General features: G+C 45.0%; 1 protein-coding gene across 6 annotated transcripts in view; it reads left to right on the top strand.

Annotated features, from left to right (window-relative positions):
• CNOT4 (CCR4-NOT transcription complex subunit 4) overlaps positions 1 to 20,526 on the top strand; it is an 898,013-nt gene that overhangs the window by 382,407 nt on the left and 495,080 nt on the right. For all 6 annotated transcript variants that reach the window (XM_030215603.1, XM_030215604.1, XM_030215600.1 and 3 more), the window contains one exon: positions 1,724 to 1,848. In XM_030215603.1, coding sequence (XP_030071463.1) covers positions 1,724 to 1,848 — 125 coding nt within the window. The remainder of the gene's footprint in view (positions 1 to 1,723; positions 1,849 to 20,526) is intronic.

The raw sequence follows: 20,526 nt of genomic DNA, 5'->3' as shown, positions 1-20,526 counted from the left end.
GGGCCATGTACCGTACAATTCTGAGTGACAACCTCCTTCCCTCCGCCAGGGCCTTAAAAATGGGTCGTGGCTGGGTCTTCCAGCACGACAATGACCCAAAACATACAGCCAAGGCAACAAAGGAGTGGCTCAGGAAGAAGCACATTAGGGTCATGGAGTGGCCTAGCCAGTCACCAGACCTTAATCCCATTGAAAACTTATGGAGGGAGCTGAAGCTGCGAGTTGCCAAGCGACAGCCCAGAACTCTTAATGATTTAGAGATGATCTGCAAAGAGGAGTGGACCAAAATTCCTCCTGACATGTGTGCAAACCTCATCATCAACTACAGAAGACGTCTGACCGCTGTGCTTGCCAACAAGGGTTTTGCCACCAAGTATTAGGTCTTGTTTGCCAGAGGGATTAAATACTTATTTCCCTCTGCAGAATGCAAATAAATTCATATACTTTCCACAATGTGATTTTCCGGATTTAATTTGTGATGTGCTATCTCTCACTGTTACCAATAACCTACCCTTCAATTATGGGCTGCTCATGTCTTTGTCAGTGGGCAAACTTACAAAAGCAGCAAGGGATCAAATACTTATTTCCCCCACTGTATATATGTGTGTGTGTGTGTGATTTTATATTTTGCGAGCCTCTTCTAATATCTCTCTTCTAGAGTCAAATAAGAAATTGTTCAATATAATGTTGGCTGTTGCTATGCACTTAATTGTTTCAAACTGGAAAAATAATGCGAATCTGAATTATAATGAATGGTGGAGTTACATTTGTGTGATAAGAAAATATGAAGCATTTCTTGTCCATAAACATCATAGAGCTAAGTCTGTCTTAAAGACTTGGGCGCGATTAGACTTAATTTGTCAGGCATCCCATAGCACTAATTGACCTTCGCCTATAGGTATTGTCATGGAACGCTCTCATATTTATGCTTATCTGCCATGGTGTGTTAATATTGTTTGCTTGATTTTGTGTTTTCTTTTCTGTTGTATGTTTTGAAAAACCTTCCATAAAAATATGAAAAAAAAAAGAAACCCATCTAATGATTGCAGATTGCTATGACCAAAATACCATCTCCTTTATACCTAGATTTTAAAATTTTATTTTGATTGAGACAAATTACAGTTCCAACATCTCTTGACTCAAAGGATTTCTTCATTCACAAAATGGTCTTCACAAACCATCATTTTTGTTGAACACCCCCACCCCTTTTATTTTTAATTTGGTGAACCATCGAACAGATGGTAAGAGACTAGTAATTACTGGATTTAGATTTAAGCCAAGTTCTCTTCGAATATATAACCTTTAGCAACATTAATCTGTTCTCTAAACCACATGATTGCAGTATAAACTTTAATAGTATATTTGGAATGATTTGGACAGATTTATATCTATATCTAGATATTGATATAGAGCTAGTATATCTGTAAAATATTCAAGTTAAATAAAATGCAACATATTTTGATACATTTGTCATGTATTTTAATTTTAATCAAGCTGTCTGCATTTGTGTATGGAATGTAGAGTTCTGGAATGAACTCTGAAAACTGAATATTTGGAACCTAATGGGATGTAATGTTCTCCTTTCAGTGAGAGCCTTTTCTCTCTCATGCATACCAGAGTTTGGAGGATCCCTGTATAAGATATTGAGTTCAACCATGTTGTATTTCAGACCACCAGTTTTCCATAGGCATGGCTAACCTAACTATAATTCTGCTCCCAACAGGCAGGCAAACATCAAGAATATGAACAGAAATTGCTGCAGGAATTATACAAACTAAATCCGAACTTCCTCCAGTCATCTGCGGGTACAGTAGACAAGAACAAGAACAAAGTAATGGCACTGCAGAGGTATGATATTTAAGTTGTCACTAATTGCTGTCAGCGCTTTTTCTGCCAATATTGCAGGATGGAATCAGGCACACACAAGCAGAGTGGCAAATGTGTGGAATTTCAGCAGGACAGAACAGTTCTCTCGGTACTCTGGTAAAAGTCTGAGTATGTGCAGTCTTTCCTATTTTAAAAGGTCATCTCGGTCCCCTTAGTGTTTTTTCCACTCTGCTGGAACAAAGTGAAAGCTAAGTTTTCCAGTATTCAGGAGCTTTGTCATCTCTGCGTGTCTTACATTTTTCCTCCCCCCCCCCCCCAAGTTTTTTTGTTTTTTTCCATTGGTTGAAATGTCCCAGGTAAAGTCTGGATTTCATTGTTACCTACAGTGTTTGTGGGGGGGGGGGGGGGGTGAGGGGAGAGAGAGAAATTCAAACTGCATAAGTTCATTGAGCTTAGAAAATAGATGCACTGATTGTCAGCATGATAGAAAGATGTCTTCATGGGCCCAAAATGACTGGCTAAATAAGCTGTGAAAGCAGAAAAAGGTTTCTCTCCTACTTTGGGTAAGAAGTATATGTGTAGATAGAGGTTGTCTGAATCTGTGCACTTCAGCAGGTCTCTCTTCCTTGACAGAAGGTACTTCCACCTCCCTGCACAATGGCTTCAAGAGTCCACCCACATATTATTTCAATAAAGATGGTGTGAAGTATGTTTAAATCGTTTTTATTGAATAATTGAACACCACAGCCTGTAAATAACACAATATAACAGCATATAAGTGGCTATATGCCAGATGCTTTTGGTTCTGATAACCATCTGGCCTAGTAGCAGTTTCATCAGTCAAGAAAATAAACCAACTATGACATGAACATATGTTTGGTCCCATCAACAGAGATGCTGCAGAAATCCCCATCAAATTCCCCCTTTTCTTCCCAGAAACCCCCCTCCCCTGCACACACCCAGCTTCAGACCAATTCGTACAAACAGGGCTTTTTTTTTGCCGGTATGCAACAGTATGGTGTACCGGCACCTTTTTTCCCAGCGAGTCCTAACTCTTTCACTCACTCCCCTTCTGTCTGGCGATTCTCCGTCCTCTCTCCCCTGTCCTCTCTCCCCTGTCTTCCTCTTACATCGATGTCCAGCAATTCCCCCCTGCCCTCCCCGTCTATCAATTTTTTTTCCCCAGCCCGTCCTTCTCTACTGCCTGCCTGCTATGAAGCAATAAAGAAAGACTGCAAGCAGCGACTGAAAGAGGCTGGCAGCGTTGGAGCTTCCCTCTGTGAGTCCCGCCTACTTTCTTTCAACTTCCTGTTTCCACATAGGCGGGACTCGAAGAGGGAAGCTCCGACGCTGCCAGCCTCTTTCAGTCGCTGCCTGCAGTCTTTCTTTATTGCTTCATAGCAGGCAGGCAGTGGAGAAGGACGGGCTGGGGAAAGAATCGATAGAAAGGGAGGGCAGGGGGGGAGAGAATCGCTGGACATGGATGGGAGGGGAGGGCAGGGGAGAGAGGAGAACAGCTGGACATCGATGTGAGGGGAGGGCAGGGGAGAGAGGAGAATTGCTGGACATCGATGTGAGGGGAGGGCAGGGGAGAGAGGAGAATTGCTGGACATGGATGGCATGGGAGGGCAGGGGAGAGAGGAGAATCGCTGGACATGGATGGCAGGGGAGAGAGGAGACATACTGGACATGGAGGGGAGGTCAGGGAAGAGAAATTCGCTGGACATGGATGGAAGGGGAGGGCAGGGGAGAGGAGAATCGTTGGACATGAAGGGGCTAGAGGAGATTCGCTGGACATGGATGTCAGGGGAGGACGGGACAGAGGAGAATCGCTGGACATGGATGGAGGGGAGGGAAGACAGGAAGGAGATGCACATGGGTGGGAGGGGAGGGCATGGAAGAGAGGAGAAATGCTGGAAATGGATGGAGGAGAAGGGAGAGAGAATTATTGCTTTATATGAATACAAGGGAGGGAAGAGAGGAGAAATGCTGGACATGGATGGAGGGGAGGAGAGAGAGAAGTAGTGCTGGAAATGTATGGAGAAGAGGAAAGAAAAAAGAAGATGCACATGGATGGAGATGAGGGAAAGGGAAGAGAGGAAAAAAACTGCACATGGATGGAGATGAGGGAAAGGAAAGAGAGGAGAAAACTGCACATGGATGGAGAAAATAGGCAAATGCTGAATCCACGTTATACCTCCTCCAGTCAATTCCACGGAGGAGGACACAGCTTTTACTTAGGAATATAGGGCAAGAAATGAAGAAGAAAGGAGGAAAGTAAAAAAATAAATGGAAAGGAAGCCCTGGAAACGGAGTTAAGAGAACAGATAGAGAGCAGCAGAATCAGAGACTCAGACAAATATGGATAGAAAAACAAGTCACCAGACAACAAAGGTAGAAAAAATCATTTTATTTTCATTTTAGTGTTTGAAATATGTCCAATTTGAGAATTTACATCTGCTGTCTTATTTTGCACTGGATGTACTGGAGCTGTAACAGCTTACAGAAATGATTTATAATGAAAAAAATCACATTATTTTTTCTCCTATACTAGTATAATATTTTCAATGATGTCTGTTTATATGCGCCATAGCTGGTATAAGGGGTGTGGCTAATGTGGGTGTAGCTATCATATGGGGTGGAGCCATATGTGGTGATCCCGCCCATAATGAGTACCGACACCTTTTTTCTACAAAAAAAGCACTGCGTACAAACCAACTTTTTAAATATTTAATAGGTGACTGCAGGCCCTTGCAGATAAGGTCAACCAAAAAGGTTCCCATATATCTTGGAATCACCCAATCTGTGACATGAAATTAGAAATGCCTTGCCTCTCTGTCCTTAGAGCAAATAATAGCAGGGATCGCCACAAGTGTAGGGCAGGCCCTGCGGGTATCAACCAATGATGTAAAATAGTCTTTAACCATACATAAGAGTTTTGCAGAAACTGCTTAAAACCTCTAGGTTCGAGCGCTGTATATTAGAATTGTCCAAATAATACAAATGGGTTCATTACAACTGAACAGCCCCAATAAGTATCTATAGCACTTAATATTGTGGTCCAGAAAGCGGAAATTCTAGGACAAAACCAAAACATGTGCTCCAAAGTCGCTCCATGAAAGCCACATTTAAGACGCATGTCTTGTAAAAAAAAAAAAAAAAAAAAAAAAGTGAGCTTTATACGCTCTATGGGGAGAATTGCAGACATAAAGCAAATGTATATAGCTTCTCCCTCAACACCATAGACTCCTGTCACTTGTGTATACCTAGAATTAAATCCTTTAGATGATCAGAAGACAAGTGACAGGAAAGATCTTTGGACCATTTCCTAGCTAACAATTCATAGTCCAAGTCTGCAGTAGTGTCTTTCAGATAGTAATGATGGTAAGCTAGTGGTATCAGGTGCTGAGACTACAATGTGAAGGCATCTGTTAATGTCTCCTGCATGTCCTTAGTCAAATCAGTCCATGGATGGGAAGCAATATAGTGATTGAGCTGTAAATAGCCAAAATAGTGTGAAGGGTCCAAGCCAAACTCTGTCTGCAAAGTATCAAAGGGCTTTTTAGCTCCTTCTTCTGTAACTACCTGTAACAAGTACTGCAGTCCTTTTCTAGCCCACATGCAAAAAAATACTAGAACCCAAACCTGGAGGAAAAGCTGGGTTATCACAGATAGATAAGTAAGGTGTTACATGCACTGAAAAATGGTATCTGCGACACACCCACCTTCAAACCTCCTGAGCAGGCCGCAACAGAGGCTATCTCTTAAAGGTGCCACCAGGGAGCAGAATAGAAGTATGTAAAGTCTGGCTAAAATGTACTCCTTGAAGTAAGTTAGTTTCATTGAGAGTAACTGAAAACCACACAGTGCCCCGATACCAATTGTTAATGTGCCTCATCCCACACGCTACTGTCAGCGCAAGTTGAGCAGCCACCATGATCTTTTGGTGTCTGAATTAATATCATGGGTAACCATGGTCTCTTCCCCAACCAGAGATACTCCTGCAGATGTCTCTGCAATTGTCTGTCCTCAAGAGTGCGAAGAAAAAGCGGTAACATCTGAAAAGTATATAGCCAGTGGGGAGCAAGAATCATATTAAAACAGGTGTATTCTACCCCATAAGGAGAGTGGGTAAGACTTCCAAAGGTGTAAACAGAATTTAGTTGCTTCAAGTAATGGTAAAACATTAATTTTATATAAATCAGATTCTCGGGAAACCAGATCCCCAAATGATGTAGTTTAGTGCATGCCCATGTTAATGGAAAGGGGTTTACCCACTCCTGTTTCACTTTAAAGGGGAGAGGCAGGGCTTGAAATCCTGCAAAACTTCCAAAATGAGCGATTAGAGCAAGTAATGGAGGTAGTGCCAATTGAGGAGATGTTAGGAACACCATGATGTCGTCAGCATATACCAGGGCCTTGGGCCTTCCCAATAAACCTAACCCTGTTATCTTCATGTTTGCATTAAGTGCCCGAAGAAGAAGGCTCTAAAGCAAGGACAAACATAAGCGAGAAGAGAGGGCATTCCTGCCTCATTCCACGACATATAGGCATCAGGGGGAGTATGGTCTCGATTTATAAGCACTTGTGCTTGAGGTAGTGTATATAGGGTTTGAATTGCACTATAAAACTATCCCCGGATGCCCACCCTAGTCAAAACTTGAAAGAGATGCTGCCAGCTAATCTGCCTTGGCGGCATCCAGCTTGACCAACAACAGTGGAATATTGTTAGTGGTGCAGTGTGACATAGCCAGTAGTAATTGTCAAACATGTAAAACTGACAACCTTGTACAAAGCCTACCTGTGCTGAGTCTATCAGTGATGGTAACAGTGGTGCTAGTCGTGCTGCCAATATTTTTGCTAATAATTTCACATCTACAATAAAGAGTGAAATTGGCCTGTAGGAGGTTTCCTCATTGCGAGGTTTCCTAGGCTTTGGCAATAAACTAATGAGGGCCATGTTCTCGTGTCTAAGAAAAGTGTCGGAGGCTACAACTGACATGTAATATGAAAGTAACGGCCCCACCAGGTGTGACTGAAGCATCTTGTAGAATTCCCTGGTAATGCCATTAGCGCCAGGTGCTGAGCATGATTTCACTTTTTAAATTGCTAATTGGAGTTCCTTTGCCTGTGTAGGTGCGTTTAATAGGCGACTGTCTTCCTCCGATAGGTCATTGCTGCTGTAGTGCTCTAAAAAATGAGAAATTAGTGATTTGTCTCCCTCTGGTAGTGCCGAGTATAAGGTCTGAAAATGCTCTTGAAGCAGGCAGCAAATATCCTCTTGAGCATTAACTATCCACCCCGAGGTGTCTGTCAGAGAAGTAATTGTCCTATTGCCTCCCTCCCCCCCCCCCCCCAAAGGTTTTAACAACATGGCTCCAATAATTTTTCAGGCTTGTTATCAAATTTGTCATATCTGTATTTCTGGTACACAATACTTCGATATGTTTGCACGTAAATGAGTGAATTGAGGGCTACCTGTGTTGAGTGATAAAGCTCTTTTGTTTGTGCAGTGGGAGCTCTTAGATAATCTTAGCCCATTTAAGTTATGTTTCTAAGGTCCTAATGCTTACTGCTAATATCTTACGCCACGTTACTGTGTGTGAAATTATATCACCGCGTAGCACAGCTTTAGCTGTAGTCCAGTAGAGATCTAGGTGATCTAAATCTTGCCCATTAAATAGCTGATAATCCTCCCACGAAATTCAATATCATGTATTAAATAAGTAGGATCTCCACCATCCTTTGATTTTATATTTCACAGGGGCCTGTAGATCTAAACATACAGGAGTATGATCCGAGACCTTCTCTGGTTCTGTAAGACTCACTAACATATGAAAAAGTTTATTTGACAGGAGAATGTAGCTCAACCACAAATGGGAGTCATGCGCTCGCAACCGGTGCGTGTAATCTACCTCTAGTGGATACAGTAAGGGAAATGGGACTTGATATACCGCCTTTCTGTGGTATTTTGCAACTACATTCAAAGCGGTTTACATATATACAGGTACTTATTTTGTACCTGGGGCAATGGAGGGTTAAGTGGCTTGCCCACAGTCACAAGGAGCTGCAGTGGGAATCGAACCCAGTTCCCCAGGATCAAAGTCCGCTGCACTAACCAATAGGCTACTCCTCCACTCCATGTATCTACAAGATTAAGTGATCACAGAATGCCAGCAACACTCCTCTCTCAGGTCTACTCAAGGAGACAGGTACACTGTCCAATTCTGGGTCCATGAGGATATTAAAATCTCCAACTTCTATATTAGATTTATCTATGTATGGAAGCAGCTGCCACATCAGGTCTAGGTAAAAGAATTTGGCATGCGGGTTGGGCCATAAATTATTAAGAGATAAATTTCACGACCTTTTAACCAAAGTTGTTAATAAGAGATAATGCCTGGCTGGATCTTTCACCACAGTCTCTGCTGTACAAGTTAGTTACTTATGCAGCAGAACAGCAATTCCCCCTCTACGCCCTGTCAAAGACACAAAGTGAACTTGCCCCACCCAACTTTGTAACTTAGTATGTTCTGCGTCTGTCAGGCGTGTCCATAGGCGCCCAGTATAAGAGGCTTGGGGAGGCTAAGCCTCCCCAGCCCAACCGATCCCCCGACCCCCGCTCCCCCGTCAATCATCTGACTTCAGCCCGATGTTCCCGTCCTGCCCTCGCCCTACCTTAAAATAGTGTAATTCTCGAGCAATCGGCACCGGCATTGCAAGCAACAGCAGGCTCCAGTGTTCCCTCGCATGGCTCCGCCCTTGCGGAAACACGTCAGAAGAGGGCAGAGCCATGTGAGGGAACGCTGGAGCCTATTCCGGAAGGCGGCGGAAGCAGTAATGGCGGCACCTGTAGTGGTTGCGCTTGGGCTCGGTCTGCTGCTGCTGTCGGTACCGGGCGCGAGCAGTGACTGGACCGAACTCCCAGAGTTCTTGGCGCTGCCGGGCCTGGACCCTGCCTGTCAGCTGGTGCTGGGGGAGGTGGCGAACAGCAGTGCGGTGCTGAACCAGTGTCTGGTGCGCTTTGCTCGGCCGGTCCGTCTCTGCTTGGGCTGCCGGGCCCAGTACCAGGAGCTCAGCCGCCTCCTGAGCAACATTTCAGCGGCGCCGCAGGTAAGAGAGAAAGCGAGGCCGGAGACTGGGAGGCTCTCTTTGTGTCCATCTCCTTCATCTGGCAGCGCTCCTCCCCTCCTCTTCCAAACTGCACCCCCTCATCTCCCATCACCCTTCCTCTGGTAGCGCTGCCTCCTCCTCCCAGCTCCCATCCCCTTCCTCTGGCAGCACAGCACTTCCCTATTTTTCCCAGCTGCCCCCTCTACTCCCACCACCCCTCATCTGGCATTGCTGCTCCTCCTCCCCCCCCCCCCCTCCCAGCTCCCACCACCCCTCATCTGGCAGCATTGCCACCTTCTCCCCAGCTCCCACCACACCTCATCTGGTAGCACTACCCCCCCCCCCCCCAGCTCTCACCACCCCTCATCTGGCAGCACTGACCCCCCCCTCCTCCTCAGCTCCCACTACCTCTCATCTGGCAGCGCTGCCCCCTCCCCCCAATAATACACTTGAGGGAACCTTATCTCTTGTTTGTTCTGTCTGTCCTAATTAGATTTTAAGCTCTGTTGAGCAGGGACTGTCTCTTCATGTTCAAGTGTACAGTGCTGCGTACGTCTAGTAGCGCTATAGAAATAAGTAGTAGTAGTAGTATTTTCATTATAGTGTTTGGAATATGTCCACTTTGAGAATCAGGTGCTCAACATTAAATGTTTATATTTATTTACTTATGTATGGCATTTTATCCCACATTAAACATGAATTAGGATGTTTTGTGGCTCTACATGAGAATTGTGATGTTATGATCCTTGTTTCATATTGTTGACAGTCTGCATTTTCCGTATGGGTGTTATATTGGTGTATTAGGTTCTGCTCAGTGTAATATTTATGGTACAGTAAGGTTCTGAGTGTGTTTTTGCACAAAGTTGTGCATAGTGTTTTGTAGTTACGATTGTGGTTAGTATATGCTTTGAGCAACCACTTTATTCTTTGACATATCATACATATCTAATATCTAAATTTAATAAAAGGTATTAATTGTGACTTTTTATTTATTTATTTTTTGCTGTGTGTTATCAGACAATTATGGATTTAAGCTCCACCCCTGGCCCCACCCCTAACCCCGCCCCCTTTAGCCTCCCCAAACAGTTGGGCCACCGACCGCCTACGGGCGTGTCTCTTGCAGAAGTCACGTTCTCCGTTTGATGTTGCAGTTCCTTTAGGATTTTAGTACATTTAACGGGGGAGGTCACGCCTTTCACGTTCCTGATGATTATCCTGCAGCTAGGGGTCGACGTCCCTCATAGCTAAAAAGTAAGCTAAGTGACAGAAAGATATATAAAATAAGAGGACCAGGGTGCTCAGCCGTCATCCCAGATCCAGAGACAAAAGCCACATATCTCGTAGTATACCTGACACAAATATCGCCCCCGAGTGTGTAGAAAGAATCCCCCCATATTGAAAACCACCCCTGAATCATGCCCTTCCTTCCCCCAATTAGAGTTCAAGGAAAAACAGAGAAGTAATTGCATAAATTCAAGTACCCATCCAGGAAACCTAACCTCCCCCCCCCCCCCCCCCCCCGTCCCTTTCCTTTGAAAGTTAACCCCTTTCCACCACATCAATGTGTGATGAGAAAGAGGCAGACCAGTTAAGATGCTTCGGGTCCCACACCCCCTCTTCCCCCCCCTCCAATCCTGTAAATACCGTTGGAATGCCTAGAACGTGACAAATATTATTTAAGAATGCAGTCAAAACACTTAGATTAAACATTCGTTCACTAAATCAAGACAAAATTGCAAGCAGAGCAAAACAGCTTATATGCAGTGAGATCTCATCATGTCTCTGCTGGTTGAGATGCATCTTGTTGCTCCAAACACACATTAGGCCTCAGGAGAGTCGTATGTATTCCACTGGCCATTAATGCAGACCTTTAAGACAGGCATATACAACAGCATAAACCGGCGTCCTACTTCATACAATGAAGTGCAAATAGGTGTGAATTTTTTGCGGCAATCCTGTAGAGCTGCCAAGTAATCCGGGTATATTTGAGTAGGTACACCATCATATAACAACGAATTTCTCCCTTGACTATATCCCCTGAGTGTTTTTAATTTGTGTAAATTGTGGTGAAATTTAATTATCACCACTCGAAGTTGTTGTTTATGCAGGACTCTGCCCAGACGGTGCGCTCTTTCAATGCTAAATGGTCCCGCACTGTCTGTAAGGGCAAATTCTTTAGTGAGCCACTTTTCCAACACAGTCTGCAGAGAACAGTCTGATACAAGTTCAGGAAATCCAGTCAACCGCAAATTACTCCATCTGCTGCAGTTTTCGAGATCATCTCTCCCAAGTGGGCAACAGTTTTCATCATAAAGGATTCCAGTTGGTTCAGTTGCCCAGAGATGTGCCCAAGTCAGGGTTCCAGAGCATGCTCCACTGCTTCTGTAAGTTGCTGTAGCTGTATATCTGTGAACACCGGAGCAGCTGAGGAGACCAGCACCGCCATCTTAGAATCGTTGGGCTGCGGCAAGTCTTTTTCTTTCTTTATCCCTTTAAGGGACATAGCACTAACAGATTTCGTAACAAATTTGTCCATAAGGTTCTGCAAGTAATCGGAGCTTAACTTGGCATTTAAGGTGATAATCCAAACTGCTTTAGAGGGTGAAAGGAGCGCAGGACTTCGGGCGAGACAAAGAACATGTTCTCTTTCTTCAGTGCGTCACGTGGTCTCCCCTTGGTGTGAAGTATAAAATATATATAACATAAGAGTAGCTATACTAGGTAAGATCAATGGTCCATCTAACCCAGTATCCTGTTTTCCAAACAGTGGTCAAGCCAGGTCACAAGTACCTGGCAGAAACCCAAATCGTGGCAACACTCCATACTATAAATCCCAGGGCATGCAGTTGCTTCTCATGTCTGTCTTAATAGCAGACTATGGACTTGTCCAAACCTTTCTTTTAAACCCAGATATGTTAACCGCTCTTACCACATCCTCAGTCAAAGAGTTCCAGAGCTTAACTATTCATTGAGTGAAAAAATATTTTCTCCTATTTGTTTTAAAAGTATTTCCATGTAATTTCCTTGAGTGTCCCCTAGTCTTTGTACTTTTGGAGCGAGTAAAAAATAGATTTACTTCTACTTGTTCTATACCACTCAGGATTTTGTAGACCTCAATCATCAGTCTTTTCCAAGCTGAAGTGCCCTAACCTCTTTAGCCTTTATTGGTTTTGGTCGCTCTTCTTTAAACCTGTTCTAATTTCAGATATGGCGACCAGAACTGAACGCAATACTCAAGGTGCGGACGCACCATGGAGCGATACAAAGGCATTATAGTGTTTTCGGTCTTATTCATCATTCCTTTCCTAATAATTCCTATCATCTTATTTGCTTTTTTGGCCTCTGCCACACACTGAGCAGAAGATTTCAGCGTATTATCTACGACGACATCCAGATCTTTTTCTTGATTGCTGACCCCCAAGGTGGACCGTAGCATCAGGTAACTATGATTTAGATTATTCTTTCCAATGTGCATCACCTTGCATTTGACCACATTAAATTTCATCTGCTATTTGGATTCCCAGTCTTTCAGTTTCCTAAGGTCTTCCTGCAATATTTCACAGTCCCCCAGGTTCTAGTTTAAAAACTGCTCAATCTCCTTTTTCCTTTCAATAATTTTTATTAAGGACGTAACCAATACAAATGTGAACAGAACAGACATTTTCAGAGAAAGAGTATAAAACCACAGTACAATGAATTCTTCCACATTTGTTCCCCCAGACATTATTATCAACTTTTCATTTTATATCCCACCTCCCCCCTCCCTCATATTGGAGTCTGTTTTATTCAGATGAGTTATCATATCTAACATCTGCAGCATATCTCAAACAAAGGTACTTAAACATCAATGAACTATCCAGCCTCTGTTTGGAAAGCAGTACTCTATAGATTTCTCTCCTACGTTACCAAACCTCTATTAACTGACCTGATTGCTGCTAAAACGGTAAGCAGACATTATCAGTGGTCCATTGTCTGTAATAATCCCTCCATCCCCCTCCCTCCCCCCTTCTCCTCCCTTCCCACCCTCCCCCCTCTGAGGTCTGATTAAAGGTCCAATGTCACTTCTGTAATGTATCAAAAAGGTGTCGCTGGTGTCTCCTCTCTCCCCTTCAATCTGTGTATGATCCTCTTCCTGATGCTAGGCTGAAGGGTGATCCAATAGTGTTCCCACACCCTACAGAATGCGTTCCGCTCCTGCTGTGAGTAAGCTGCCTCAGTGAGTCCACAGAGTTCCAGGTGCAACTGTTCGGTCATTTTTGTTCTCCACAGCTCTTTTGTAGGCGCCTGAGTCTCTCTCCAGCAGAGCAGAATCACCTTTTTTCCTATTAACACTGTCCTTCTGAGAAAGCCTGTGCATCCCACAGGGATCGGTTTGGCGATAGCATAAACATCAAATAATAACAGCGGGGTTTCTCCCACTGTCCGCTTCCAGTAATGTCTGACCTCTGCCAAAACCCGCTTCCAAAAGGTTCTAATCTGTGTGCATTGCCAGAACATATGGCCCAAAGTCGCCTTTTCTTCTCCGCATTTGGGACAATTTCCTGTTCCAAAACCTGCCTTTCGTGCTCTGGCTGGTGCGATGTAAGCCCGCGTGGCAAACTTATATTGCTGTTCCCATTGCCTTATGAATGCCGCCCTATGCAGAATGGATAGCAGGTAACCTTGTAACATATCAGCTGTAATCTCAACTTTTAGATCCCTCTTCCAATCCCGTGCCATTTTGCGATAGTCTATATCTTCTGTTGTGTCCAAAAGGTGTCTATGATGAAATCGCAGTGGCACCAAATTTTCCGATCCCAGAGTGAGTGCTGTTGATATCGTTTCCTGTACGTCTTCTGCCAGATTCATGGCTCCCAATGATTGTGCATAGTGCTTCACTTGTGCATAGGCATAAAAATCTGATGCCGTCAAACCAAATTCTCTTTGTAATTCTGCCAGTGGCTTTACCTGCCCTTCCTCATCCAGCAATTGAAATAGGTACCGAATCCCCTTCATCTTCCATGATTTAAAATGTTGCGCTGATGATCCATCTGGGAAATCTGGGTTAAGAGTCAATGATAGAAAAGGAGTAGCCTCTGCCGCAAAGCCTTGTCTTCGACACAACCACCGCCACATTGCTCTTGCTGATCGCACAAAACAGTTCAAAGGTTGCTGCCCCGCGGGTCTTGTTTTTAAGGTGTGCATTAAGCAGCTGAGATGCACCTCCGGAGTCAATGATGCTTCCAGCTGGGTATTTGTAAACTGTTGGCTTCCTACTAGCCAATCGCGAACATGTCTCATGGTGCAGGCAATTGTGAGGTACCTGATACTGAGTAATCCCATCCCCCTATGTGTTTTAGGCTTACACAGTACATTCAACGCTATTCTGGGGCGTTTGTTATTCCACAAAAACTTCCTTAAAATTTCATGTAATGTTTTCTCCTCCCTTCCCCGTAAATACAGTGGTAGCATCTGGAATCTGTACAGCCATTTTGGTGCTATCATCATGTTAAATAAGGCAATGCGCCCCGCCAGGGAAAGTGGACAAGAGCCCCAGATCCCTAAGAGGCGTTTAGTTTCCTCCAGCAGAGGCCGTACATTCCTTCTATACAATGTGGACAAATCTACCGGGATTTCCACCCCCAAATATTTAAGCTTCTCCTCCGCCCATTTAAAAGGAAAGGGGCCACTCCAGCTGGTCTGAACAATGGGGGACATCGGCAGTGCCAAGGATTTCCCCAAATTTAATCTAAACCCCGATAACTTCCCATATTCCCCTATCTTCTCAAGTAGCCGCGCCACTGATGTCTGCGGGTCTTCCACCAGAAGCAATATGTCATCTGCATAAGCTAGTAACTTCACCTCTCCTTTGCCCACCTTCATTCCCCGGATTCCAGGCTCCGCGCGAATTTTACATAATAGGGGTTCCAATGATATCAAAAATAGTAATGGGGACAGAGGACATCCCTGTCTTGTTCCCCGCCTTATTAGGAATTCTTGAGTTCTAACCCCATTTACCAATAATTTAGCCCGTGGATCCATATAAAGCATCCTAACCGCTTGCAGAAACCAGCCCCTTATTCCCACCCATTGCAATGTCTCAAACATAAATGACCAGATTACCCTATCAAAGGCACGTTCCGCATCTAAACTAATCACTAGGCTTGTTGCAGTTCCCCCAGGTGCCGCTATCACAGCTGCCAGCAGCTTGCGGACATTTAACACTGAGTGCCTACCATGGACGAATCCCACTTGTTCCTCTCCTACTAATGTTGGAAGTACACTTGCTAGGCGTTCTGCTAATAGCCTAGAAAGGATTTTAACATCCACATTAATTAGTGATATAGGCCTATAAGCAGCTGGGTCTGTGGAATCTCGTCCTGGTTTGGGGATTAAAGTGATTAGCGCTTCATTCGCGTATCTGGGGAGCCTTCCTGTTTCTATCGCCTCTTCAAACAAGCCTAGCAGGGGCCCCACTACTTGTTGTTTAAGCAATTTATAAAACTCACCTGAAAACCCATCAGGGCCGGGAGCCGAGTGCATTTTCAGGGCCTGTATTGCCTTCATCACTTCCTTTGCATCTAGTGGGGAGTCCAGAGACTCCATCTGGTCTCCCGTCAAATGTGGTATTTTAGACTGAGTAAAATATTCTTGAATCTTTCCCCGTAGCTCTTCCCCTGTCTGCTCCCCTGAATATACCTCCTCAAAATGTTCTCTAAAAATCTTCGCAATTTCCTCCGGGCTTGTGGTGCATGAATTAGGGCCACTGCGTATGCTAGTCACCACTAGCCTTCTGCGGGCTCCTTTAATCAGCCTAGCCATCATGCCTCCCGGGCGGTCTCCAAATCTATGGAGATGATATTTACGGGCCACTGTGGCTCTCATAAACCTCTCCTGGAGCAGGCTATTTAACTCTGTCCGTGTTGCAATTAAGGACTCGAACAAGTCCTGTGTGGGATGAGCCGTGTACTTCCGTCTGGCCTGTTTTACCCTCCTCTCTGCCTGTACCACCCGCTGTGCTATTTGTCTATTCCTCCTTCCAATGTATGCCATCACCTCCCCCCGCATTACCGCTTTTGCAGTGGACCAGAAAAGACCAGCATTATCTACGTGCTGTTTATTGTTTAAGTTATAATCTGCCCATTTGTCAGCCAGATATGCAGCAAACTCAGCGGAAGAATATAAGTATGCTGGGAAACGCCAACCTCCAGCCGCTCGGTAATATGGTTGGGCCTCTATTTCTATCCAAATCATAGCATGGTCTGATATTTCATCTGGGCCTATAGTCGCATTCGAAACCTGGGAAAACAGTTGTTGTGAGACGAGAATATAATCTATGCGGGATTGGGTTCCGTGGGCCCGTGAGGTGTGTGTGTAATCTCGTTCTGTATCATGAAGTAGCCTCCACGGGTCCACCATCCCCAGCCCGCCACAAAAGGTCTCAAGCACTCCCGGTCCCAACGTCTCCCCTCTCGGTTGTCTGCCTGTCCTGTCTAATTCTGGCTCCATAACCTGGTTCATGTCTCCGGCAATAATTAGTGGGTCGGAGCCATATTTCTGGCATTTTGCAAAGAGGTCTGCAAAAAAGTTCTTTTCTCCTGACTGGGGTGCATAAACTGCTACAAGTAGCCTCGTCTGTCCCTGCCAATTTAATTGCACCCCTACGTAATGTCCCCCACTGTCTGCAAATAAAAATTTAGCTTTTATTGCTGCCGCTTTATGCACTAAAATCGCCACCCCTCCTCTTCTCCCCACTGCTGAGGAGCAAAAAACCTCTCCCACCCAGTGCCTTTGTAATTTCTGGTGTTCTATTTGAGATAACCTGGTTTCTTGTAGGCATGCAACTCCCACCTTATGCCGCTTTAAAGCACTTAAGATCTTTGCCCTTTTGACCGGGGATGTGATCCCACCTACATTCCAGGAGATCAGTCTAGTCCCCCCTCCTTGCAGATTAGCCATTTCCTCTGTGTGCAACATAGAACTTCAGTTTACCTTCTATTCCCTTCCTCAGGGGACCCAGCCTCCCCCCTTGGAATATCCATCTCCATTTACACCTGATCTTTAAGTCCACCAGTCTCCCCTTCCGCTCAGTCCTTCTCCTCTTTAGAGATATCCAGCTTTCTAGTAGTACCTCCTGATTGTGACCTTCAGCCTCTACCCCCCCTCTTTCCCTTCCCCCTTCCCTCCCCTTTCCTCTTTTAGGACTCCCCTCATCCCCCATCTTCCCTTCTCCCCTCCCCTCTTTATCTACTCCCATTATCCTTAATGGGTATTGGGGTTTCCTGTGTCCCCGGGCCCTAGCTCCCCCTCCCCCTCCGCCCTAGCTCTACATCCATTGTGAAATTCTTTTATTACTCAGTATCGGTCCCCATAAACAAACCTTTTGCACTGCAGGTCTCCCTTCCTTAGTGCGCCTCAGCCGTTTGTCTGCTCAGTGTTTCTTTGCTGGTCTCTTGTCTCCAGCTCCATCACGAATCTCTGAGCTTCCTGAATATCCTCAAATTGCCTCCAACGGCCCTCATGTTTGATCTTTAATATTGCTGGGTAAATCAGCATAAATACCTGTTGGTTTTCATGTAATTTCTGGCACAGTGGGGTGAATTTTTTCCTTTTTTCCTGCAGTGCTGCTGAATAATCCTGAAAGATACGTATCTGCTGTCCCTCATACTGCAGCGTATTCCTTTTTTGGCGAAACCCTCTTAATATTTCTTCTTTGTGCACATAATTGTGTACTTTTACAATCACTGTTCGTGGGGTCTGCCTGCCTTCTTGCCTCCGACCTATGCGGTGAGCCCTTTCCAGGCATAGTTTCCCTGCATGGTCCGATAACGCGAACTCTTCTGCTAACCATTTTTCTAGTAAATCGGATAACAGTCGGTCATTTACTGATTCTGGCAGCCCCACTATGCGAAGGTTTCCCCGCCGTGACCTGTTTTCTAGGTCCTCTACTTTTGCTGACAGAGTTTCTAGTGTGGCGGCCATTTTTTTTTCTCTCTGCGTCGTGGGGCCTGCTGCATCTTCTACAGCGGAGACTCTACTTTCTAGTTCTCCAGTTCGTTTTGCCGTGTCTGCTATGAGCATTTCCAGGTTGGTCACTTTCGTGTATAGTTTTTCTAGCTTCGGGTCTAGTGCGGTGTCCATTGCTTCCACGATCTGTTGCAATTGCTCCGTGGTGAACCGGGTTCCCCCGTTTGCAGGGCGTTCTTCTGCTATCGCGGTTGGCGCCTTTGTTTTTTCTTTTTCCTTTTTGCTCCCTCGGTTCGCCATTGTTTGCGTTGGCGAACTTAAATATTTGTCCATGAGGGGCTAAACTGTTCCTTCTATCGTCTTTTGGGGAGAGATGTGAGCTGAAGATCCTATTTTAAGGCAGTTTAGAGAGCCAGGGCCCAGGAGATCGCGGGACCACGTCTTCCTCTCTTCAGAGCATCACGTGACCCCCCTCAATCTCCTTTTTAAATGCTGATGCCAGCAGCCCGGTCTCACTCTGGTTAATATGGAGCCCATCCTTCCAGAATAGGTTGTTCCTTCCCCTGAATGTTGCCCAGTTCATTACAAATCTAAAACCCTCCTCCCTGCACTATCGCCTTATCCACGCATTGAGACTCCGGAGCTTTTGGGCCCTGTTCGTGCAACGGGGAGCACTTCGGAAAATGCTACCTTAAAGGTTCTGGATTTGAGCTTTCTACCTAAGAGCCTAAATTTGGCTTCCAGAACCTCTCTCCCACATTTCCTATGTCATTTGTACCCACATATAAGAAGACAGCCGGCTCCTCCCCAGTACTATCTAAAATCCTATCTAGGTGACACGTCAGGTCTGTCACCTTCCCACCAGGCTGGTAAGTAGTCCCCAGTGCTTTATGGTTGCCATATCTCAAAGATGATATATTGGAATTAGTAAAGGTTCAAAGTAGAGCAACCAAAATGATAAAGGAGATGGAACTCCTCTCATGTGAGGAACGGCTAAAGAGGTTATGGCTCTTCAGCTTGGTAAAGAGACAGCTGGTGGGGGAATATGATAGAGGTTTATATAAAATCCTGAGTGGTGTAGAACAGGTAGAAGTGAATCAGTTTTTCATTCTTTCAAAAAGTACAAAGAAAAGGGGACACTCAATAAAATTATATGGAAATTATTTTAAAACAAATAGGAGGAAATATTTTTTCACTTAAAGAATAAGTAAGCACTGGAACTCGCTTCCAGAGGATGTGATAACCGTTAACATATCTGGGTTTAGAGAAGTTTTGGACAAGTTCCTGGATGAGTCCATAGTCTAATATTAAGATGGACATGGAAGAAGCCACTGCTTGCCAAGGGGTTGGTAGCATGGAATGTTGCTACTATTTGGGTTTCTACCAGGTACTTGTGGCCACTTTTGGAAGCAGGATACTGGGCTAGATGGACCATTGGTCTGACCCAGTATGGCTATATTCTTATGAGTCGGTATAGTCTTGCCTTGATCCACATCTGTGGTGCCCCCCAAATTTCCTTTTTTTCACCTCCCTGTTTCCTGTGAAGCTCTCGTTTTCAAGCACAACCACCTTAAAAACAAAAAGCAAAAAAAAAAAAAAAAGAGAAGGTTTTCAGGAGAGTGTAGGACAGAATATCAGTCCTGAGTCATTCTTATCTGTAGTAGGACTTCTGGAGACAGTGAACATGGGGGGAACAGCCGGCAGTGGTAAGTCTGACTAAAGTTTGACTCTGAACCACTTGGAGGGCTACAAGTTCTGTTTGGTGCAGTGTAAGTATCCTGACTGACCGCTTGGGACATGTTCTGCACTGGTGACATTTTGGGTGAATGGCGACTCCTACAGAGGCAGTTAAGCGGTGTTCCTGCTATGGGACCTGCCAGAGTCGGGGTGTTGCAGTGCATGCAATCCAGGAATCCCATGGGACATGGAGGAAATGGTTGGCAATAGCACATCTTCGGATTTGGTGCAGCATCTGAATATGTTGGGGTCTTTGGGCTCTTCGGCATGGCCTTTGCACACTTTGATTCAGGAGAGCATGGGAACGGGCGGCATTTTGTTGGGGCCAACTGGCATTGAGCAGACAGCCGGTGGTTGATCATGTGCAGAACAGAGCCACCATTTTACAACCTCTGGGCCTAACAGAGCATTCAGCTGCATCTTGATCTTTTTCTCCTGAGCTTATATTTCCTTTACCTCAGGCCTATTTTTCTGAAGCAGAGACAGTCAGTTGCTGCATGTGCTTCAGTTTCTCACCCCGCTACCCCTCTGGCTCCTAAGAGATCTCATTTAGACATCCAAGAGTGTACAGATGAGGTTGTCTATGCTTCCCCATCCTTATCTGATGTGGTCTAGGTCTATTCAGAGGAGCCATTGTTGAAGGAGCTGTTAGAGGAGGGAGAGCTCCCTCCTGACGAGGGTGGATAGTAACATAGTAACATAGTAGATGACGGCAGAAAAAGACCTGCACGGTCCATCCAGTCTGCTCAACAAGATAAACTCATATGTGCTACTTTTTGTGTATACCTTACCTTGATTTGTACCTGTCCTTTCCAGGGCACAGACCGTATAAGTCTGCCCAGTACTATCCCTGCCTCCCAACCACCAGCCCTGCCTCCCACCACCGGTTCTGGCACAGACAGT

Source organism: Microcaecilia unicolor, chromosome 10, assembly GCF_901765095.1.
Source record: "Microcaecilia unicolor chromosome 10, aMicUni1.1, whole genome shotgun sequence".
Classification (NCBI taxonomy): domain Eukaryota; kingdom Metazoa; phylum Chordata; class Amphibia; order Gymnophiona; family Siphonopidae; genus Microcaecilia; species Microcaecilia unicolor.
The sequence above is the reverse complement of the archived record's forward strand: the minus strand, read 5'-3'. Positions and strand labels throughout refer to the sequence as shown.